The 18,766-nt window shown below is 43.9% G+C and overlaps 1 protein-coding gene across 8 annotated transcripts in view; it reads right to left on the minus strand.

The window, feature by feature from the left end:
* Nucleotides 1-273: 273 nt before the first annotated feature.
* Nucleotides 274-18,766, minus strand: part of ELMO1 (engulfment and cell motility 1) — a 531,552-nt gene continuing 513,059 nt past the window's right edge. For all 8 annotated transcript variants that reach the window (XM_084795120.1, XM_084795122.1, XM_084795124.1 and 5 more), the window contains 3 exons: nucleotides 17,494-17,576; nucleotides 7,283-7,360; nucleotides 274-1,738 (listed from right to left, as the gene is read on the minus strand). In XM_084795120.1, coding sequence (XP_084651246.1) covers nucleotides 1,538-1,738; nucleotides 7,283-7,360; nucleotides 17,494-17,576 — 362 coding nt within the window. In that variant the 3' untranslated portion in view covers nucleotides 274-1,537. The remainder of the gene's footprint in view (nucleotides 1,739-7,282; nucleotides 7,361-17,493; nucleotides 17,577-18,766) is intronic.

Raw genomic sequence — 18,766 nt, forward strand, 5'->3', positions numbered from 1 at the left:
GGGAGTATGCTGAGGAGGCAGCCATATAAAAAGAATAGATCATAGTTTTGTACAGTTGAGTCTCATTTCCTTGGGGAGTTGGGATGCACTTCCTAGAAATGATACCAGCGATGCTTAGAGCTGATGATCAGTGCTTCCCAAATTAACACGTACTCAGACAGCCCAGCTCAGAAGTCTGGAGGGGTTGTCTGATCTTGCATCTCTAACAAGTTCTCAGGTGATGCTAATGACTGAGTAGCAAGCACCCACATTACTAAATCAAAACACCAGCTCCCCAACTCATCACATTTAATTTTATTCCACAGCATGTTTAAGGGAATGTTATTTTCAGGAAGATGTTTGGGATTAAAATAATTAAAAAAAAACTGGAAAGTACACACATTTATGTATCTCTTCTTTTCATTAAATATATATCTGTTTGGCAAAAAATGTTAGACTCTTTTATACAAAAACAAAGCCAACAAAACAAAACAAAATAACCCCAAACCCTGGTAAATTTGTAAAGACCTATAATAATTACAACGATGTAAACTTAGATGTCTGACAGCTTGACCACCCTGGAGAACCTGGGTTGTAGTAAGAGCCCCAGGGAGAAGGTGACACAGAACCGCTGGATAAGCGACAGCCGCCTTCAATGGCGGTTAGCTTTAGTCTACTAGAGATGGAGCAGGGCTATGACTTCACTTGTGCTTTCTGCTAAGGGCTGGGAGCTTGGAAGAAATAGAGAAGGCAGGTCTGAGCTGGGGCGAAGAGACGAAGCCTGCAACTAGATAGTGTGAAGGAGAGCTTGGTCATGGTCAGGGTCACAGTGCAGACAAGGAGCAGGCATGTGGGCTGTTTGGGAGACCTGATGCTGTAGAGGACTATAGTGAGGCGGCGGCTGCTGCTGCTGCTGCTACACACGGGGCCAGGGTGGACCAGAGCAAGGCCAAGGCAGGGAGGGGAGAGAGGAGCTGTGAAATGATCTCACCTCACACAGAGCTGACGATGAGAGACAAGCCTAGAGAAAAAGGGGTAGGAGGCGGTGGCCTTTGGTCTTCCAGAGCTTTCTTACCCAACCCTGGCCTTAGGCAATTCTCTTGATTTGGTAAGGAAATTTGGGGCTAACTGGCTTTCCTACCCCAGGGTAGAAGGAAGGAACAAATGCCTGCAACAGGTTAGAATAAGGGGACCCTTTGACTTTCTTAGTAGTGGCCACTTTTGCTCATGATCTATTAGTGAGCTGTAGCAGTGGGAATTGATCTAAAACACTGAGTCAGGAAGTAGTTTCGAGGAGATGGTAAGATGCCAAGAAATGGTAAAAAAAAACAGAACAAAAAACAAAAACAAAAACCGAAAAAACAAAAAAAGAAAAAACAAACCCAACAACAACAACAACAACAAAACCCTAGGGCTTAAAAGGAGGCCAAAGGAAGGGTTGGCCCGCAGCTTCCCTCCACCACCGAAGGACAGTCCCAACATGTGGGTGTGCTTGCGCTCCTCGCTACTGATAGCTACATCTTCCAGTTTGGGAGGAATGTGTCCGGGCCCAGCCACTTCAGTTACAGTCGTAGACGAAGTCATAGTTGCTGGGCTCCTTGGGGACGGGCGGAGGCGCATCTGGGATCTGGATGTTTTCCAGGTCCAACAGGCGGAGCTTGATCTCCATGCTCAGCAGGGTGTCCAGGTCATTCCGGGTCAGGTCGCTCATCATGTCCTTCCCAAGCAGTGCATTCAGGCCGTCTGTCCAGATGCAATACTGGTGACAAAAGAGGTGGCAGTGAACATCGCTGATGATGACGACAACAGGGACAGCAACTATGGGAATTTAGTACACGGCACATGTGCAAGGCTGCCCTAGGTGTTCACTAGTACCCACACCCTCTCTATACCTTCTATCTAACAGAGGCAGAGGCTTCTGGTAACATATGTTTTTCAAGTTAAGAAAACCAAAGCAGAGGATGGAGTGACGTAGGAGAAGGTGGAGTGGGTAGGATTGGGAATTGGGCAACCTGATTCTAGAAGCTTGCTCTTACGTGTAAGAATGTTTCCCTATGGGACACAAAGAACTAGATTCCCTTGACTCTACAGTATGATGTTGCTAATTAAGATACAGGTGGGATGCATCCCAATAGGTACACACTTAGCAGCAGGCCAAGCTTCCCTTTTCTGGATGCCCACCACAGTTCCCTGCTCATATAGGCAATGCTTTCCTACCGTGTATCTATTATAAAGCATAGACACTGACAGCTCAGTTTCACCATGAAGCCAACCAAGGTGGCCTTTGTGTTTCGTAGTAAAACAAGAGCTGGGCAGTAGCCTTCAGTTGCTGAGTGTTTGATAAGCAGAAGGTCTAACGCCATTGGTCACTGTAGGAAGATGTAGTTGACTGCCTGTCTGGACCTCCTGTGTTCTGGGATCTAATGCCCAAGGCTTCTGGTGATTGGTCCCTACGGATATCATCTCTTTTGGAACATATCCTGGAGGACATTATTAAGCAGACTTTTTTCTTTTCAAAATGAATGATAGTCTTTGCCTTTTCAGTAGACTATGAAGCTCTGGGGAGAAGGATTCATGTCTCATTTATCTGAAGTTGTATATTGTTCTTGGCCAATTCCTCTTCACAAGGTAAGAGTTCTGCTCTAACTTCAAAGGAGAAGCCCTGGCATCTAGAAAAAGAGCCAGGATCTCAGACAACTGCCTGTATATTGGATGCTGCTCATTCACCTGTTAAGTGGTCCCTGGGCCTATATAGGAAGGACTCTGTGCTGACAATGTGTTTTGCCTCTTGCTGGCTTGGAATTCCTCTTAACATTTGTTCTGGATTCCAAGCTTTCTAGATTCTATCCTTTCCTGTACTCTCTGGGTCAAGTTTTAATTCCAGACCCCAGTGAGCCTAAGCACTGCATTTGTGGTCGCCTAGGGTGTGCTCTATGGTGTGTGGGAAGATTTTATCAGAAGCAATAGCTACCTATGACTACTGTGATGCATCGGAAACCTTCTGCAATACACATCAATGGCACTGGTGTGTGCCATGCCTGAAGAGAGCAGCGTTAGGCTGTAAAGACTTCTTTCTACCTCAGCGATGTGATCTTAGCCAAAACACGTAGCCTGTCAAAACTCATGTGTGGTGCTAAAACATTTCTGGAAGTGTAAGTGGGCTCATGAAAGTCTCAACCATTTTCTGACCACATCCAACCAGCAATCTGCTCACAAATAATGGGTAGAAGTAAGTACCTAGTTTGCAGTCTGGAGAGAATTGATTGTGTTGGGCAGAGGTAGGAGACTTTATTTACAAGAGTTTCCCTGGTGGTTCTGAAAAACACCCAGGTATGGGCACTACTGAGTGCTGTGCTCCAGAAGACCTTCCCAGCTCTGGCAGCATGTCATAGTGATCCCAAGTCCCAGTCCTTTGAACAAAGCCTTCCCAGCCTTGGCTAACTTCCTGGCACAGATTAACCTACAGGAACATTGCTTTTGAGAATCAGCAGGCAGTGACCTTTTCATCAAAAATTACATTGACCAATAAAACAAAACTCTTGTACTACTGAATTGGAGTTGAAATTCTCGGCACTAATACATGACAGATTTTATAGTAAAAATCTCACTTTTAGCTCTGTTTTCTGAAAAACCTAAATATTATAACCAAATTGTAATAAGTTTTATCAAGATTCTGATTATTAATTAACTAATTCCTATTAAAAGTAAGTAGGCCTGATAGAAAAAAAATAGGTAGGAAACATAAAAGCTGAACCTGGACTTTCCAATCCTACCAGAAAGCCAGGAAGTCATTAAAGGCATGGGACTGTGTCATTAGGATTCATAAGCCAACTTGATGATGCACTTATTATCCAGGATCGAGTAACCTGGATACTATATAGACAACAACACATGAAGACACATGTATTTTTAAATTCTGACTTCATAATGATATTTAAACACCAAACACATCTTCTTTATCTTCTTTAGGACATGCTTACCATTTTTAAAAATTTGGCAAAGGAATCAAATATTTGTCCCGCCATCATGTATTCCAATTTTAGGAATATAAGCAATTGTTAAGACTTGTTTCTGTTTATCTCAATCGTAAATAAAAATGAGATAATGGAATTGAGACAAAGCCTTTCTCAAACTCTAGTGGATTCACAGTTTAGACAGAAATCAACCATCCGTGGATGCTAACTCTTAAAAAAGAGGCAAAGTGACAAAAAAAGAAAACGTCACTACGGTTACTTGAAGGCTGAATCTGAAGTAGGTTTGAATTCTGGCTACCAGTTATAGGAACTCTTGGGAAAGAAAGATGCCACAATGATTGTTAGGCTTCTGCTTCAGTCGGCCTACCTGTGACATCAATGCTTATCTGCCACAGGGGCGTGGCCCTGCCCAGGGCTATATAAAAGTCAGACCCTCCATGTGGCTCCCTCTCTCCCTCTCTCCACTCTCTCTCTCTTTCTATCTCACTCTCTACTCTTTCTCTCCCTCTCTCCCCTTTCTCTTTCTACTCTTTCTCTCTCTCTCCTTCCTTTCTCTCTCTGGGGTACCCCTTACCCCTTTCCTCCCCTCATTTAATAAACTCTGTATAACATAATATCTGCCTGGTACCTTGTATTCTGTCAAATGTCTTTAATTTTTATATATAACAATGATGCTGCAGCTGGGGGTAGACAGAAAACTTTCCTGTAAACCATGTCCGTATTTCTACTCCAGCACCCAGGGAAGATCTTAAGTTATGTGGAAAAACAAGGCTGTTGTCTATTGACCATAACAGAGAGAGATTATTTTGATTATCTGGGTGACCCAATATAATTCCAAGGGCCTTCAATGTCAGAGAGAGGGAAGGGTCAGAAGGCAATGATTTCACTGTGGACCAGGATGTGACAATGGTTTGCAGAGAGAGCTAAACTTGTCATTGATGAAACCCATGGAGGCCAAGGCTGGTGCTGATCTCTGAGACGGAGTGCAGCCTGCTGCCATGTTGATGGTAGGCCAGGGAGACTCATATTAGACAGCCACTCTCCAGAATGACTGTAAATCTGTAGAGTCCTTAACTGGGCCAGATATAGAGTAGGGCAAGTTAGTTACAATTATCCTGTGTGTGTGCCTGTGTGCATGCGTGCGCGTGTGCATGTGTGCTTGTGTACGTGTGCATGTGTGTGTATCACAGGGTGGAAATGCCAGTCTTCATCTTGCTTTTTGTTTGAGACAGGGACTGTTTTTTGCTGTCCACTGCAATGCACACCAGGCTAGCAGGCCGTGGACTTCTGTGAAACTTCCTCCTCCCATCACACCGCAGAAGCAAGCACTGAATACAGACGTGGGCCCAGGTACCTGGCTTTTACATGGCTTCTGGTGACTAGAGCTCAGGTCCTCACATTTGCACAGCAAATGCTCTGCCCCACAAGTTCCCTTCCCAGGCCCCTGGTACCAGTTTCCTTACAGTCAGGTTTTCAGGTTCGGGAGGCCTCTTTCCCTCTACTTGATAAATGAGGCTATCTGCAAAAGAACCTTCTATTTTGATAGCAATTATGAAAATAAAATGATACTACTTGAAGAAATTGAAAGTTCTCCTAAGCATATATATAGTCTATAAGAAGTGGCAGCTATGTTAAAAAGAAAAAAGAAAAACCTTGGCAGTGCCAGAGCATTTAGCCTTATCTGGAATTAATGCACACACTGGGGAAAATAGCTTGGCACTGACTTAAGTAACAGTTCAACTCCTATTTTTGGTCGTTTTCTGTCTCTTGTATATCTTGGATATGTTGGCCTGTTCATAACCACAACGTTATTTAAAAAGCAGAAATAGGAGGATATGCTATCTATTTTCAGAGAGATGAAGACAAAGTCTTACCCCTCTGCAAACTAAATGTCAAGTGACACAGAATTATATTTAAGCACCATTCTAAATGCAGGATTTGTGTCTAATCTTTTCTCTTTCTTTAGGATGGATAATTTTATTCAAAACCTTCAAACCAGTGAAAACCAGACACTAAATACCTTTTAAACTAACTGAGTCTCCTCAGGGAAATGAGAACAAAAGTCAGATTTTATTAAAATGTTCCCTTCCTCCTAAATGCTGTTTGTGCAGTTACATGAAAAACAAAATTTGAATGGTATTATCTAAAAATAAAGTTTCATGCATGACGTTGGGGCCTGATTTACAAGAGAAAAAGTTAAATCAGCCATAACCGCTACTTTATTTTACAAATGTATTTTCCTAGACTTATGCTAAATATTTTAAATATAGCTGACAGTGTGCTTCAAGAAGAGGAGCAAATTATACATATAACAAGATGTCAAAAAGGAATGAAAGCATCTTGGAAATAAGATTCCAACAGCAGAGGCAGCCCTAAACCTCTTAAAATAGCTTCAGGAGACTTGGTGGAGAAACCACTTCATCAGATGGTCCCAGGAATAAGAGAGAGAGATACCAGTTTATCTGGAGGAAGCTCCAGAACAAAAATTAAATATTCAGTATGCATCAAGGCCCTAGCCAGGGCTGCCTCTTTCTCCAGATTAGTTAAGCCTTTGCTGAGCCTGAGCCATTGGCACATCAACACTTTCTGTCCTTTGACCATTCCACAGATTAGACTCTGAATATCCTCCAAAGGCCGTGTGAATGGAGAACTCTTGTGAGATGCTGGATGTTTCAGGAGGTGGGCCCAGTGGAAAGAGTCTTTGGAGGGTATATCCTAAAGGGGAATACTCAAAACACTGGCCCACTCCCCTTTGCCTCCTTGTTGCTAAGAAGCAAACAGGCTCCTCCTCTATCTGCACCTGGCACTCATCTATAGGCAACCGACCATAAATTCAAGCTTCTGAAAAAAGGGGTCAGATGTAAACCGTTATTCTAAATGGCCGCAGGCATTTTGTTATAGTAGAGCAAATGAGGGCAGAACACACGGCTGCTGCTTCAGCTGCTAAGACGTCTGGGTTGTAGCTGGTGGTTGCTTAGGAGGCTTCTGTTCCATGTCAACAAGACATCATCCTTTTTCTTTTTCTTTTTTTAAAAAGATTTATTCTTTATTATTATGTATAGTGTCCTGGCTGCATGTACACCTGCAGTCCAGAAGAGGGCATCAGATCACGTTATAGATGGTTGTTAGCCACTATGTGGTTGCTGGGAACTGAACTCAGGACCTTTGGAGGAGCAGGTGACGCTCTTAACCTCTGAGCCATCTCTCCAGCCCCGACATCATTATTTTTCAAAAGCAGGTTCCTACAAGAAGTGACATTTCTTCTTTTCTACGGCATTTTCTTCTTGTTTTTATCTCATCACTTAACCCTTACCAAGACCCTAACTTACCTCATGCTTGTCAGGAGCAATAAAATTCAGTTGGCAATTTGAGTCATATAGGATGGAGAACGCAAGTTCAAGCACCTCCTAGGATAGAGCGGAGAAAACACCACGTGAAACGAGATCACCGTACAGAGAACAGGAACACCTGCGAGGTTGGCAGAAGGAAGGGATTCGCTTCCCCAGGATGCCAGCATGAGTCTTCTTCTTCAGCACAGGCCTGCTCGAACCATCTCACTGTCATGAGATCAGGGCACCAGCCTTATCATTGCTTTTTATGGGGCAGGGTTTGGAGAGATTGATGGGGCACGGGCAAAGCTGTGTATCTCCCTTCCAAGAAGGCGGGGAGGTGGTAAGCCCTTCAATCAGCAGCACCGAGGGCTGATCAATCTTAGTCACTTCTAGCAGACAGAATCCCATAGAGATATGGACTCCCCAAAATATACATGCTATTCAGAGGTAATGAGACTTCTGGGTAGGCCCATATCTTGATGTCTATTTTTGGATCTTTGTACCACTGTCAGCAAAGGATACATACATCCAAGACTTATCCAGTAGAGGATATAGGATGCAGAGGAGAAGCACGATGCCAGTGTCAGAAGACAGACTGATCATTGGTGTGAACTTACCGAGTGCAGACTATGGGCCAGCGCCACAGTGCCAAGGGCCAAAGAACACTTTCATTTCACTGTGCCTGGATACATTTGGCTGAAATACCTAGTGCCATATCTACAGCATAGGTTATAAAACACTTATCAGAGGGTGTGCCATACCCATATTGGGTACCACAGCCACTCTACTGGTTTGAGAAGTAAGCAGAGTAGAGCACCTGGAAGCTATCAACCAATAGCCCACATTAGAACCCCACTGGCTCCTAATCTAGACAGGAAGAGTCAAGTGCATCCATACCAGTATCCTGTACTGTGATAATGTATGCCCTAGCATACCTTCTTTGCACCCTTATTAGGTACCACTGATTGCAACCTCTGCCATATTATGATCTGGGAACAGCACTGCTGAGAAACTGACCATAAAACACTTTTCTTCCTCTAGGAAGCCAAACCTCTCCATATCGTTTCCTACCTTGATATCTGTGAGTGGATTTGCCTTTGGCAAGTGACTCATCACAATGCCCCAGAAAAAATATTTCAGATGAATTAAAGAATTCTTCCAAAATAAACCCCGAAGACCTTGTGTTAGCTGGCCCCACTCTGAACACAGCTTACTGCCGAGCTATTCTGGCTCCTGTGGGGTTCTCTGTCTGGCTCACCTCCAGTTGTCCTCTCACTAGGAGGGGCAGCTGCGCTCTGAGGCTAGGCTGCGATGCATCTCACACTCAAAGGGTCCCCTCATTCTGCCAGAAATAGAAACCCTGGAAGGAAAGGATGCTGAGTCATGGATGCTCGCCTGCATAAACTTGTCTCTTCACTTCTTATTCACTTTCTTCCTCAGCCCCCCATTCAAGCTTCAGTGAAGTTATGCAACAGTCAAGCAAGTAAGAAAGCACATTTTCCTAGGAGTTTGGCACTTGTTTTCATAACACTGTCTCAACGCCTTTAGATTTATAATCAAATGGCAATAGTTATACTAGTGGTACCGTAAATTTATGTCATCTTTTTTAAAAAGTCAATAAAACAACATATATCAGCAACCATGAATTCCACTCCTGGGAGTATTTAAAAAATCCCCAAGTAAGCCAAAGCTACACATTATTACTTGTAAGGAAGTTATGAAATATTAAATCTCTCCCGCTCCCTTGAGTATTAAAAACAATCACAAATAGTTAAGATGATCATGAAGGAGAGTCTAATGTTACATGAAGGAAAAAAAAAACCGAGGAGAAATGTTCATATTGATCACAGTTGTGATAAGGCAGCCTGTAGACACTGGAAATTAGCACATGAAGGGAGAATTAGTAGGTGCTAGCTATGGGTCATTATTTGGCCTTAAAATAGGTTTCTGATAAAATTCTTCTTAGATAGAAATGCCTTTTTCCTCATTGATGTGAGAGTCATTCAATGGGAGGACTCTGACTCGTTCTTGAAAGAGTGGAGGAGGAGGAGGGGCAGCTTTGCTTTGGGACTCTAGCTACAAGGAGGTCCCTTCCCAAATAGACAGCACGAGGTGAATTTCACCAAGGTCTTTCTGCCCTACCTACCCCTGTGACAACAGCTGGTGTGAACAGCACCTAGCCAAGACCCATGCCCTTGACAAGGGGCTGCAACCACCGGCAACGGGGCTGTTGGAACTGAGACGTCATCTCTGCTGCAGAGAGCCGGAGGGCAGGCAGGAAGGAGCACGGTGACCTTGGGCTTTGCCCTCCCTTGGCTCACACTTCTCGGGACATGAAGGATCTGAGCTGTCGTGACCTAGATTCCTGATAAATACAGGCAGGAAATGGGAAATTTGTGAGAATGTCAATTCCCACTCTAATCTCACCAGGGCTGCCTGGGAGGGGTGGGAGGAATTAATTCTCTGAGCTGCATGCCTGCATGAAAGGGTGCTATCATTTTTAATGGGTTTTATTGACATCCTGGCTTGCTGTCACTGAGTCATCTGGTGAAGGTCGTTTCTCCAGCACTTCAAGAAGGGAGGATGCGGAGCTGGGAGCAATGGCAATCTTCAGGCCAACTCTCCAGAAATTGCCACCTGTCCAAACTGCCCATAAGGAACACAGGCTCCAGGTGGCAGCTGAACAGGCGCACACACACACACACACACACACACACACACACACACACACACACACACACACACTCACACACACACCCCACTCACAGATACCTAACACTTTGAGGCTTTGTTGCTCGCTGTTGAAAGTCTGTTCTTTCTGGATTTATTTACATGGAAAACTAGCTCTAATAGTAGCCCATCTCCACCTTGCTCCACTGAGTGCCTCTTTGTCCTGTCCAGGAAGGCTTTGAACGGGCCTTGTTGAGGGGAAAGAGGGACCAGGAGAAGGCAAACTTTCTTCACCCACTGAGGCCTCTGAACTCATAACTCACACTCAGTGCTCTAGCTCTGGGACTTGTCCCAAGACGGGCAGAGTGAGGAGACACTCAGAGAAAGAGTGCTTAGCATTAGGAGGCATCTGAGTCTGCATTCTGCCATGGGTACATGATAGGCTTCCAATATGCGAGTACAGTTTTACACAACGTATCTTTAGTGTACAGTGTTGGCTGCCATTTTTCATATTGTTTTGGGTAACAACACATTGGCCATTTTCACCAGAGCTCATTTAACTATGTGAGTTCTCCATCGATCCAGTCACATTAAGGGTGGAATGTTTGGATGAAAGATAGATGATACAGTTTGACATATATGTAGGTGTTAAATATGACCATAGATATAGCAGCAGATTTCATAGCATCGCATCTACACACCTAGGAATCTGAGTTTCTATTTTTTTTTTTTTTGAGACAGGGTTTCTCTGTGTAGCCTTGGCTGGCCTCGAACTCACAGCGATCCACCTGCCTCTGCCTCCCGAGTGCTGGGATTAAAGGCGTGCGCCACCACGCCCGGCCTGAGTTTCTATTTTAAAAGGAAAAAGGCTGTCTCTTATTCCTGTAGCGCAGAGCCTGCCCCCTTCACGAAGGTAGACCTCTCAACCCTTCTGGCTGCAGCGCATCTGAACATCTCAAGAGCTCAGTTGTCCAGCTGTGCTGTGACCTCTTCCCCAGGCAGAGCAGCCCCTCCCATGAGCACGTGCACCTCAGCCTCTTCGTGTCCCCTTCACCTGGAAGGCCAGCTCAGGTGCCGTTCGCTCTTGACCTCGTCTCAGCTTTGCCTTGGTAACATATGTGTTTCCTTTTTGTTAAGATGTATGATAAATAATAACTATGTTTATCCATAAATCTTAATTCCCTGGATACCCAGACCTTGGGAATGGACCATCCTAACCTCTGTACTTCTGGTGCCTGGCAACAAAGGAGATGCTCAGTACACTCAATGAATGAATGATGATGAATGAAGTCAACCAAGTGGCAGGAATTTTAGTTAAGATAAGAGCTTTTTAAATGATACATCGAGTTCTAGCAGAATCTGCCTCTTATCTTGGTTAGAGAGCCTCCTGGCAAGACAGAAGCTGAGCTCTGTAAAGCAGTCAGGGAGACACAGGTAGACACAGGAAGTAGAACAGGTCACTGCAACGGTGGCTCCTATTCCCACGAGACACAGCAAGGAGAAACGGTAGCAAGGCATGGGAGTGGCTATTTAAATAGGATGAATAGGGGAAAGGGGAGGGGACAAAGAAGCCTCATAAAGTACCCAAGCCAGTGTTCACTTGCTGGCCTCCCAGCCTCAGGAGTTGCTCATAGTGACGGGACAAAGCAGCGACTTTCCCTTTCTCCATAACATGGTCCTCTGTCTTTGTCCAAGCCAGACAATGAATGCAGTAACTGTAACCCCCTAGACTACCAGCAGCCTTACTGCATTACTTTCTGAGCATGGCAATGTGGTAGCGTCCCTTACCAGAAATGCATTTTCATCTGAACCTCTAGGAGCCACCGAAGTCTACCTTTTGGTAACGTTGGTCCCAGGGATACCTGACCAAGACACACAGCAAACTACCAAAGACTTTCACAGTTACAGAAAATGAACTTAGAAATCCCATTCCTTTAAAATCAAGTCTTGCATTGAATTTTTTTTCCCCACCTGTGGTAATTCGAGTGTCAGGAAACTTCTCTACTGTGACATGCCACCTACTTCTTGTCTCCACAGACGTTTTCCTGTTGTCTTAACCTCTGTTAAATGTTTCAGACTCTCACTCAGTGGTTCTCAACCTGTGGTCCACAAGCCTTTCGGCAAACCTCTAGCTCCCAAAATATTTGCAATATGACTCATAACAGTAGTAAAATTACAGTTATGAAGTAGCAAGGAAAATAACCTTATGGCCAGGGGTCACCACAACCTGAGGAACTGCACTAATGGGTCGCAGCATTGGGAAGGTTGAGAAGCACTGCTCTAGGGCAAGAGGTTGGGCCACATCTGCCCTCATCACCACTCTTTGCTAGAGCTCATCAGATCTCTGAAGCTTAGTGCTGCCTGACCGAATGCACAGACAGCTCAAGGGAAGGACCAGCTCCCTTGATATTTCCATGCTACGGCCTTGGGTTATGCCAGACACCAGCAAATGCTAAATGCATGACAAGACTAAGTCGCTAGCAGTTTTCTATGAGCAAAGCCCCCTACTTCTTCATGCTGATAAATAAGATGGCCTTGCCCAGCAGTTAAGCTCATGGAGAACCCTGCTGCACAAAATCTCAGAAGCTGCTCATTAGCTATAAAAACTGTCTGAAGGGCTAGCACCATACCTTGGCTTTTACAGGCCGGGCAGGTGTGGCCCTACTGTGGGCCACACCTTCCTTGAAACTGCAGATAGCCCTTTTTTACCCATAAGTCCCAAAGAGGGTGGTGGTGGCTGCAACAGCTGGCAAACACAAAGTGGTCAGGCTTGTCTATTGGCAGCAGTGTGCCCTACCCGCCCAGCTGTCCATCGGACTGTACAGCAACTCTCTATATAGTCCATCCATTCAATTTTTTAAAATGAGCATCCTGAAAATAATAAAAACACCAGCACCTTAGAAAATATTATTTGCTAGTTTGTTTGTGAATTTGTAAGTGAGGGGCATGTGGCCTGAAAGACGAAGGCGAACTCGTCTCCACGGCCGTGCCCATGTTGGCGATTTGGGTTTTCACCCTCTCTCTCTTGTCATCAGGCTACATAATCAATTTCCTTCATCTTTTTAACTTGGGTTTTGATGAGTCCTCTCCTATTTTCAGTTTTATTATCTTTAATTTCTATTCATTTATTTCTTACTGAGTCTCTCCTCTTTTCTAGTGTTTTATGATAGGGACATCAATGATTCAGCGCTTGCTTCTCTTCTAAGCACCTAATATAAATTTCCTTATAAACGATACTTTCACTGCATCCAACATAAGTTGTTGGTTTAAAAATTTTTTATTTAGCCTGAGACACGTAATTCCTCTTATGACTTCTTTAAATTATCAGTTATTTAGAAGTGTGTTTTTAAATTTTCAAATATTTGCATTTTTGCTGTTGGTTTCTACTTTAAATTTGTTGTGAATCAAGAATATGCTTTCAAGATTACTGTTATGAAAAAATAAAACATCTTATTTTTGTCATGATGAAAACTGAACAAAACAGTTTTATGGACCAATGTATGTCTTGGTGAATGTTTCTGTGAGCCCAAGAAGAACATGTATTGTGCTGGCTGGCTGGATTATTCTATTAAGGTCAATTAGATCAAGCTGATTGGTGGTGCTGTTCACACCACTGGAATCCATTTGACTGCCCTTTGGCTGATTTCTATTGGTTATCAAGGAGGGATGTTGAGGTCCCCTTTTGCTCTAGCAGTTTCTGGACTCATGTATTTTGATGCTTCTTATCAAATTCACATGTGTGTCAGGTAAGGTTGTTGTGCCTTCTGGAAAAAATAGTTCCTCGATAATTTCTTCTCTTTTGAGGTCTGGTTTGTATAAGGTTAATTGAGGCACCCCCAGACTTCCTTTGATTGGAATTAGCATATGGTTCTTCACTTAACGACTATGAGTTTATAGTTGCTGTGTACTGCCCATGTTCCTGTTGCCATGGCAGCAGCTTGAGGATGGCTTCCCTGAATCACTACCTGGACACTGCCAGCATCCACAAATGGGGTGCCACCTGGGACCCTGTGGGCAAGAGCCCACAACAGGCGCTGATGCCCCTCAGACTGTCTGGTGATAAGGGAGTTTCTGGGCTCTCTGAATCAGACAACCTTTCCAAATGGACAGGGGCCATCTGTAGAGCACGTGCCAGCTGTGAAGAGCTGAGGTATAAACTCTCTATAGAGTTCTCCATATGCTACCCTTTATAATCACCCGGTGTTCCCCACTCCCCAACGCTGACATCCGGGGCAACATCTGCCTGGACATCCTCAAGGTTAAGTGGTCTGCCCTGTACGGGGTCAGGCGCATTTTAATCTTTATCCAGAATCTGCTAGGAGAACCCAACACAGCACTTAGAACTAACGCTCCCGAGCTGTAGTAAATTCACACAGCAAAGAGCCTGGACCCCAGCCATCCAGGCTCTCTCCTGTGTCGTCATCGTTGTTGTTTTCCTTAGATGGTCTATCCTTTATTTCTGTATAGGTTTCTGTTCCTTGAGCTGTAGTGCTATTTTTGTTTTATTTCTTAAAAACAAAACCGTTTGCTTGAGCTTTTACAATGTATAGTTAAAAAGTATACTTTCGTCATTTTTGTGTAAGAAATCAGTTTGGAAACAGTTGTCTCTTAATTGCTGTACTTAGACTGTTTATACTGAAAGTGATCGGTGATGCGTTTAGGAAAACATGACTATGTTGGGGACACTACCTACTTGTTCTGTCCCTTTCCTTCCCCTTCTCTTTTGCCTTCTTTTCTAATGTAAGCATGGTAATTGCTCCTTCCTGTCTCTTTAATTTAGCTTCCATTTGCTCCACCTCTCCAGTTGCTTTAACCACTCAACACACTCTCACTACCATGGTCGTCAGCAACACATAGCAATCTTTTGCATGGCTGACTAAAAAACTAATATTTGCATTTTATCTGCGCCTTTTCTTTCTCGGATACTACTCCTGCTTTCTTTTTGATCTAAGCTTCTAGTCCTTATCGTTTCTACTCTGACAGAACCAATTCATTTGAACACTTCTCGTATAATGTTGACTTTTCCTATTGTAGCCCATAACATTTGAAATCACAGTTATTACTTTCCAATCCGACAAGCTCTATATCTGTGTCATTCTGGTAAAAAGGCAAATGATTTACACAATCTACAAAGAAACCAGAGCCTTGGTTCTGATGATTCTTTTGTAAGCTTTTCCACCTCACCCTCCTTTTCAGGGTAAGAGCAGGTGTGCCTCTAATTTCCTTGGAACATATTCGTAATAAGAAATGAGATAGTCAGGTCGAGATTGATAATTTATGTTAATATAACAAGAGAATTGGGCTATGGTTTCTCTTGCATGCAAGTGTGTGTGTGTGTGTGTGTGTGTGTGTGTGTGTGTGTGAAATATATGAGTATCTATGAATGTATAAGTGTTCACATGTTTGGGCTCACATGTGTGTACATGTGAGTATACATGCATGTGTACCCATGCATCTGTAGGCTCAAAGTTGACATTAGTCATCTTTCTAGATCACTTTCCATTTCATTGACTGCCACAGGGTCTCTTGCCAAACCTGCCATTTTGCTCAGCTCAGGAAGAGAGTGACAGTTCTCAAGACCTTCACGTGCTGGGGGGAAGACAGGAAACCTCTGAAAATATTTTACAGAATTCCCAGTGCCTAGTCAGCATAGTCATGTCCTGGCCGACTGCTCTCCTGCCCTCCTAGCCGAGCCCTCTGGGTTAGACTCTTACGCTGTCAATTTCTTCACGTGGCTTCCTGTGTTATCTAAGCAGGAACCTCTGTGGAGCTGAGCAGAGCCTGTGCGCCCCGAGACTGCAGAGGGAACACCTGACATGTGGAACATATGGCGATCCCTGCTGGTGTTGAAGGAAGTTGGCGCTGGTGTTGAAGGAAGAGGCAAAGCATGAAGGCTGGCATTTGTTGCCACAGCTTACAGTGCTCCTTGGAGTCTATGAGCATCACAGCCCTTGTCTCTCTGACATGGGAGCCCCCACAGGGGTTATACAACAGGTTACCCAGGTTGTAGTCTTCCCAACACTCCTCTGCAGGATTGTGCTTGTCGTTGGAATGTTCTAGAGGCTAGTGCTGTGGTGCGCTTAGCAATGACGGAATGCATGTGGACTTGAGTTGTATTATAGCCATATAACACAAGGAGCAAGCATCTTGCAAACAGCATCCTTGCCAGTTCCTTCCTTTCTGACATTTTGAACCATACCGCCACAGTACCTTTTGTTTTCCTGGAGCATAGTTGTAGGGCAATGACCTTTTATCTTCATTTAGAATCAGAAAACAGGGATTATCTATGGTAACCCTGATTGATGCACAAGATATCTGAAGGTTTATTTTTCCTGTTCCTCCTAGACACTATTTTTAGAATCAAAGAAATAAATTATTGATTCATGTGACATCTGGCACATGTCTACAGCAGCCAGGTAAATCTAAACTTTTTTTTTTTTTTTTTTTGATACAGGATCTTGCTATGTAGGCCATGCTGGCTCATGATTTTCTTGCCTCTTCCCCTTTTGTGCTAGGGTTACAGGTATAATAACCACACACAGCCAAAACACAGAATACCAAGGGGTATAAGCAAAGAACTGGCTCCTTAACGCACCCTCTGACCCAGAAACGGAGGAGATTTTCGTTCTTTCTAAATCATGTTACCACTTTGTTTCCTCATAAAATAACATAGAAACCTTGTTGGTAAACTGTAAAGGGATGGAGAGAGATGCATTGTTAATGGGAACCTAAACATGTACTGCTGGGCATTGCTTTCCTTAAGCTGCATTTGGATACGTAGTAGTCTCTTTTCTATGATGCTGAAGGGTATGGGGTACTTAACGCTTTCTAATATTCTTCAGCTCAGCTGGTGTTTGTCTGTCTTAGGCTGCACTGAGACTCTAGTGAGGCTGCGGAGGGGAGGGGATCCCACGAACACGAGGTGAGGTCTATAGAACGGATGGGGATGAGTAGAGAAAGACGTACAAAGACAGAGGGGGACCAGCCATTGTAGTTTCCAGGGTTAAAAGTAGACATAGAGGGCTGGAGAGATGGCTCAGCGGTTAAGGGGGCTGGCTACACTTCCAGAGGTCCTGAGTTCAATTCCCAGCAACCACATGGTGGCTCACAACCATCTGTAATGAGATCTGGTGCCCTCTTATGGCCTGCAGACACACATGTAGGCAGAATACTGTATACCTATATAATAAATACATCTTTAAAAAAAGAAGAGGAAGAAGAAGAAGAAGAAGAAGAAGAAGAAGAAGAAGAAGAAGAAGGAGACACAGAGTGGGAGAACAAGAGACAGCGAGCACTAGAAAAGTGGTCAGGTAGAGAAAGAATAAAGGCATTAGAAAAGGAAAGGAATGGATCAGGAAAGAGGAAAGGAAAGTGGAGATGCTCTCTACATAAAATGCATGCATCTCCGTACTCTACATAAAATATCCGTTGGTTCCACGGTGAGCCCTCCAATGCACGCATAAATGAAAGCTGCCATCGCCACGGTGGCTCCCTGCATTGTACAGACACAGCCATTTACAATGATCTAGAAGCCATACCTTGTTTTGTTTAAGGGCACCTTTTTCTTTCATATGAGGGCAGTCCTTTCCCGTCACCACTGCTTTGATATCTGCCACCGGCACTGCAATTCATAAAAACAATGAACGAACGTTACTACACCGTTGAAAGGTTTAATGTCAATAAAGCGGCAAAGGTACTCGTTGACTGGCACTGCCTGAAGCCTCTACACGAAGAACAGGAGGAGGAGGAGGGACAAGAGGAAGACAAGCTGGGGCAGTGTTTAGAAACTAGACACTCACACATATTATATTCTGATGAAAAGTATCTGTAGCATGCTAGTTCCATAAATATAATTAGGTTCACTAAAACCTACAATAACACCCATCACAGTGCTGTTGTTACAAGTGATGGTATTATAATAGATGCAGCAGTAGGTTAACAGTGGTTATGGCAAGATAGGCGATTCTACTGCTAACACTGTAAGGGCTTCTGTGTGCCAGGAGCAACGCCGAGTGCTTTAGATGTATTGATACCCCCAGCATTTGCATCTATGTTGTTTGTTTCTGAGTGTTGGATAAACAGACTAACAATGTCCAGTGCTTTAGATGTATTGATACCCCCAGCATTTGCATCCATGTTGTTTGTTTCTGAGTGTTGGATAAACAGACTAACAATGTCCAGTGCTTTAGATGTATTGATACCCCCAGCATTTGCATCCATGTTGTTTGTTTCTGAGTGGTGGATAAACAGACTAAGTAGATCCGGCTCTGATTCCAAACAGTTCTGAACTCTCCTCCAGAACTTCTCCCTTTCCCACGCCATTAATTCTCACAACAACTCTGTAAGGAGGATTTTGCTCTCCCTGTTCAATGGGAAATGGAAATAAACTCAATAAAATAAAGGAAACTCTCCTTTCTGATAGAGCCTTTGGAAAGTAATGCCGCTCCACAGAATGATGTTATCGTGTGCTTTGTTCAGGCGTAGGGAGGAGATAAGAAACAGAAAGGGCTCTGCATTCAAAATTCTCTTTAAGAGCAGATGCGAGAGACAAGGGCGAGTAGCCTGGCTCAGAACCTTGATATAAAAATAAAAACAAACTCTAAGATATTTCTCCTTCTTCAATACCAATTCATCCAGTCCCACAGAGGATTGCAAATCTAGCTGCACAAGATGACTAGCTTGGCTTTGCCAAAGGACGGTTGGAAGCCATCACTTTCTTACCCTTTCCTGAATGTGAGGGCAGTTTTCACAGTTAAAGCCTTCAGACTTCCACAGAAGAAACTGATTGCAGTGTTGATAAGGACAAAATTA

The sequence above is a fragment of the Acomys minous genome (assembly GCF_964271855.1).
Source record: "Acomys minous genome assembly, chromosome: 9".
Taxonomy (NCBI): Eukaryota; Metazoa; Chordata; class Mammalia; order Rodentia; family Muridae; genus Acomys; species Acomys minous.